The sequence below is a fragment of the Quercus lobata genome, chromosome 2 (assembly GCF_001633185.2).
Source record: "Quercus lobata isolate SW786 chromosome 2, ValleyOak3.0 Primary Assembly, whole genome shotgun sequence".
NCBI classification, from domain to species: domain Eukaryota; kingdom Viridiplantae; phylum Streptophyta; class Magnoliopsida; order Fagales; family Fagaceae; genus Quercus; species Quercus lobata.
In genome coordinates, this window is record NC_044905.1 from 6,950,788 (window position 1) to 6,956,730 (window position 5,943).

General features: G+C 42.5%; 1 protein-coding gene across 1 annotated transcript; it reads left to right on the forward strand.

Annotated features, from left to right (window-relative positions):
• The first annotated feature begins 1,715 nt into the window (after positions 1–1,715).
• On the forward strand, positions 1,716–2,619 carry LOC115958238. Its single transcript, XM_031076640.1, has 2 exons — positions 1,716–2,154; positions 2,315–2,619. The coding sequence occupies exons 1-2, from the start codon at positions 1,716–1,718 to the stop codon at positions 2,617–2,619; spliced, it is 744 nt and encodes a 247-aa protein (XP_030932500.1).
• Positions 2,620–5,943: the final 3,324 nt, after the last annotated feature.

The window sequence follows — 5,943 nt, forward strand, 5'->3', positions numbered from 1 at the left end:
AAACTTGTAATCAAACTTGAGAGAAATATATAAGAACTGATATCCTCGGATTGCGCCGAGGAAGATTTTCTTTAGATTAAACCAGTCTATCTTCTTTTTCTTGTCATCAAAATCTGCTTTACTTATTGTTTGATTTATTAAAACCCAATTTTCTAACCCACTCTCTATAAATTCATTGTATTAGGTTTTTTGGGCCAAAACTCATTTATCATTTGGGTTAGGGACTCAAATCCGGTCCTTACAATTGGCGTCGTCTGTGGGAAATTCTAGTGTTGTAGTGAGTCTAACATCCAACTATGGTAGGTTCAGATCCGAATCAAGCAGAATCTATGGGGTTTCATTGTCAAGATCACTTCCATAATCTTGAACAAAAAAAGGGTCGGGAAAGGAGTGTGCATGCTACCCAGACCAGTAGGAGCCGATCTGTGGGAGCCACCTCTTTCATGAGGAAGATGCCAAGAACATGCAGTAGGAGATTGATCATTTAAAGAGGAAGTTGCGCTAAGAACGGAGAAGGAGAACTCCCTCCAATTCTGACTTATCTTCTGACAGTAAAGAGGATGGTAGTTGTAGACGCAGATCAAGGACTCCTCCCAATAAGTTTTTCTCGTATGATGAGGACTACCATCATGAGCGCAGAAACATAAATTCATCTTCCAAAGGCTTGGGAAATGATGCTATGGGTAGAGCACTAAACCAAATTTCTAGATCACCTTTCACATGCAGAATTGAGGGAGGGAGACTTCCTCAGCGGTTCACTCAACCCACATTCACCATGTATAATGGTTGAACAGACTTTGTGGAACATGTAAGCCACTTTAACCAGAGAATGACCATGCACTCCAAGAATGAGGCCTTGATGTATAAGGTATTCCCATCCAGCCTGGGGCCCATGGCCATGAGGTGGTTTGATGGATTAGGGGTAAGTGCCATTGATTCCTTAAAGGAACTCACTCAAGCGTTTGGATCTCGCTTTATTACATGCAGCAAGGTTCCTCGGCCCTTAGATTCCTTGTTGTCTTTGTTCATGAGAGAAGAAAATACCCTGAAAATGTATTCGGTAGATACTGGGAGATGTTCAATGATGGTGACTTTGACGACGTAGCCATCAGGACTTTTAATGTTGACCTACCTGCCGAGCATGGCTTAAGGAAGTCTTTGACTGGGAAACCTGCTACCAGTGTACGCCAGCTCATGGATCAGATTGATAAGTATAAGAGGGTTGAGGAGGACCAACAGCAAGGAAAGGGGAAGGGTAAGGTTATCCCTTAGGAAAAGAGGAATTTCAGGTTGGATCACTACAACAATAATAGATTCCATAGGGATTTTGCTCTGCTATCTCGGTATACGACTCCTCAGGTGGTTAACACGGTGTTTTGAGAGCCAGTACATCAAGTCTTGGAGAAAATCAAGAATGAGTCATACTTCAAATGGCCAAACAAGATGGGAGGAAACCCCTTGAGGCTCAACTAAAGTCTTCATTGCCAATACCACCAGAAACGAAGGCACACCACCAAGGACTGTAGAACTCTGTGGAACTATCTGGAGCAACTGGTCAGAGATGGAAGGTTACAACAGTTTTCGTATCGGCCCAATGGGCAGGAAGACCAAGTAGGGTTGAGGGCTTAGGGGAACTCTTCTTCAAGGCCCCTTTGGGTATAATTAATGTCATCTTTGCTGCTCTTAGGAGAACTAGCTCGTAGCCCTCCAGGGTGATGTTTGTAGCTCGGCCACTCGCTAAGGACTCTAATCCTGAGCCGAAGAGGGTTAGAATGGAGGTCCGACCTACGTTGAGCTTTTCGGAGAAGGACAAAATTGGAACCATACAACCACACGATGATGCTTTAATAGGAGGCTATGATGTGAAGAGAGTGTTGGTAGACCACGGTAGTGGTATAGAAATTATGTACCCTGACTTATACAAAGGGCTGAACCTGAAGCCTAAGGATTTGACAGCATATGATTCACCTTTGGTAAGCTTTGATGGAAAAGTTGACATTCCAAAGGATCAAATTAGACTACCCATACAAATAGGTTCAGAGGTAGTAGAGATGGACTTCATTGTGGTGGATAATTATTCTCCATACACGGCCATTGTGGCAAGACCATGGCTCCATACCCTGGGGGGCTGTTTCTTCCACCCTACATTTAAAGGTAAAATATATGTCCGAGAACCAAGTTGAAAAGCTTATTGGGAGTCAATCTATGGCTAGGCAGTGCCTGGTGGCTGCAATTATGCATCATCCTGAAGCTGAGTCTTTGGCCTCTACTGAGGGAGGCTTATAGCAATCAAGGATTCCGGTCCTATCTATAGATGCGGTGTCGGAAGGGGCAAAGTATGAGAAACTGGAAGAGATTGTTATAGATGGTGATTCGGAGAAGTTCTTTAAGGTCGAAGCTCAACTGTCTCCTCAAGAGAAGGAGAAGTTGATAGCGTTCCTTAGAGAAAATGTTGATGTATTTGCATGGAATGCTTACGAAGCTCCTGGGGTGGATCCAGACTTCATTTGTCGTCATATGAATGTCAACCTAGCTATCCTCCCTAAGAAGCAACCACCTCGGCGATCATCTAAAGAACATTCTGATGCTATTAAGGAGGAGGTGAACAAGCTTAAGTAGGCTGGGGCTATTAAGGAAGTGTTCTATCCTGAATGGTTGGCCAATATAGTGGTAGTAAAGAAGAAAAGTGAAAAATGACGAGTATGCGTGGATTTCATAGACTTGAACAAAGTCTGTCCAAAGGACCCTTTCCCCACACCTCGGATCGATCAATTAGTGGACGTAATTGTAGGCCACCCTCAAATTAGCTTTTTGGATGCCTTCTAGGGATACCATCAAATACCACTAGCTTTGAGTGATCAAGAGAAGACAGCTTTTGTCACCCCCATTGGAAATTCCACTACAAAGTGATACATTTTGGTTTAAAGAATGTAGGGACTACCTACCAGAGGATGATGACCAAGATGTTCGAGCCATAGCTAGGAAAAAACATCAAGATTTATATAAACGACATGGTGGTTAGGAGTAAGTTAGAATCCGAGCATGTTAACAACCTTGGGAACATCTTCGAGATCTTAAGGAGGCACAAGTTGCGCCTTAATGCTTCTAAGTGTTCTTTTGGTGTCGGTTCAGGAAAGTTCTTGGGCTATATGGTCACTTACTGGGGAATTGAGGTCAATCCTGATAAGATTAAGGCAATTAACAGTCTACAACCACCTCGAAATTCCAAAGAAGTCCAAAAGCTAACAGGAATGACTGCTGCCTTAAACTGATTCATCTCTCGGTTAGCTAATAGGTGTAGGCCTTTCTTTCAGTTGTTGAAAAAGTGGAAAGGATTTAATTGGACCGAGGAGTGTGTCCTAGCTTTCCAGCAGTTAAAGGAATACCTTTCTTGGCCACCCATTATGTCAAGACCTAAAGTGGATGAGGTTTTGTTTGCTTACATTGCAGTAGCCTCCCACGCGATGAGTTTGGTGCTGGTAGGGTTGATAGTGGTATGCAGAGGATAGTTTACTATATGAGCAAGTCACTACATAAGGCCGAGGTCCGTTACCTGCCACTAGAGGAGGCCATTTTGGCAGTGGTGCATGTAACGCATAAGCTCCCCCACTACTTCCAATCACACACGATTGTTATTCTAACCTAACTTTTGCTCAGATCCCTACTTTGAAGTGCTGATTATACGGGGAGGATTGCCAAGTGAGGTACGATCCTAGGGGTTTTTTATATTAAGTACATGCCTCGTACCTCGGTCAAGGGTCAAGTCCTTGCTGATTTGGTGGCCGAGTTCGTAGAATCCCCATTAGAAGAGAGAACGGAGAAGCAGGACATGGATGGAAAATCGGTTGGGTTAGTCTCCCTGCAAAAACCTTTGTCTTGGAGAGTATACGTTGATAATGCAACGAATCACAGAGGATCTGGAGTGGGGCTAATTCTAATATCTCTCGAAAGGATCATAATTGAGAAATCCTTCAGATTGGGCTTCTCGGCCACAAACAATGAAGTTAAGTATGAAGTTCTGTTGGTAGGAATGACCATGGTTCAGAAAATGGGTGAAAAGGCAGTGGAGATATTTTCAAATTCAATATTGATTGTCGGCCAAGTAGGGGGAGAGTTGGAAGCTAGAGATCTCAGAATGCAGGAGTATTTGAACTAGGTTAGACACTTACAATCAGGGTTTGAGTCTTTTAATTTATCGCAAATCCCTAGAAGTAGAAATACACATGTCGACTCTCTTGCCACGCTGGCAACCTCCTCAGCACAAAGTTTACCTCGGGTGATTCTAGTGGAAGACTTGTGTAAACCTACTGAGGTAAGGAGAAACTTGGTCCATATTCATTAGATTAGGGTAGGTCCTAGCTGGATGGACTCCATTGTGCTGTTCCTTAAGGAAGACATCTTGCCTGAGAGTAAATCCGTGGCCGACAAGGTGCGTAGAAAGGCTCCTTGGTTTTGGCTGTCCGAGGACCAAAAGTTGTATAAGCTCTCTTTTTTTAGGCCATACTTGTTGTACATACACCCTGAGGCATCAGAGCTACTTCTGGAGGAGTTACATCAAGGGATTTGTGGAAGCCACACAGGAGGCAAATCCTTGTCTCACAAAGCCCTCACTCAGGAATACCGATGGTCGAATATGTAGAAAGAAGCACAAGAATATGTGAAAAAATGTGACCAATGTCAAAAATTTGCACCAAACATTTATCAGCCAGAGAGAGTCTTTAATCCTCTGTCTAGCCCTTGGCCATTTACGCAATGGGGCTTGGATATTGTAGGTCATTTCCCTAAGGCAGCAAGGAATAAGAGATATTTACTAGTCGACACGGATTACTTTACCAAATGGATTCAAGCTGAACCATTGACAAATATCAGGGACGTGGATACCAAGAGATTTGTTTGGAAAAAAATTGTCATTCGGTTTGGGATCCCTCATACACTCATCTTGGACAATGGACTTGAGTTTGACAGTAAAGCTTTCAGGAGGTACTGTTGCAACCTAGGAATTACGAATAGGTATTCCACTCCGACTTATCCACAAGGGAATGGACAAGCCGAGACTATCAATAAGGTCATAGTGAGTGGACTCAAGAAAAGATTGGATAATACGAAGGGAAAATGGGTGGAAGAACTGTCACACGTCCTTTGGACATATCAGACCACCCCACGTAGGTCAACAAGGGAGACACCCTTTTCAATGACTTATGGAGTCGAGGCTGTTATTCCTCTAGAGACTGAATTCCCCACATTGAGAACGAATTATTTCACTCCAAGTAGTAATGATGGGCTATTGGAGAAGAGCTTAGACTTCATTGAAAAACGAATAAAAAATGCCATGGTCCAATTGGCCTATTATCAACACAAGCTCAAGCAAGAGTATGATGTCAACGTGAAGCAAAGGCCACTAGCACCTGGAGACTTAGTATTAAGAAAGGTTTTGGGTACTACAAAGAACCTAGCATGGGAAAAGTTAGGGCCCAATTGGGAAGGGTCATATCGCATCACCTTGGTGGTTGGAATAGGTGCATATCATCTTGAAGACCTAGACGAAAATGTTGTGCCACGCCCCTGGAATGTAAATAACCTGAAAATATATTATTATTAATGAAAGTTTTCCTTGTCACATTCTCGTTTATTACATTATTCATTGAGCTTCCTATTATTTTTATTTTGAATATCAAACAAACCTTGGTTATACCTAACTCCTCGGGCCATATACCTTAGGTAAATTAATATCTCCAAACATCTTTCTAAATATTAAACAAAATCTTAGTTATGCCTGATTTCTCGAACCACATACTTTGGGTAAATTAATACTTAATGACATCTTTCTAAGTATTAAATAGAACCTTAGTTATGCCTGGTTCCTCGGACCACATGGTTTGGGTAAATTAATACTTCCTAACATTTATCTAAGTGTTAAACAGAATCTTAGCTATGCCTGGCTCC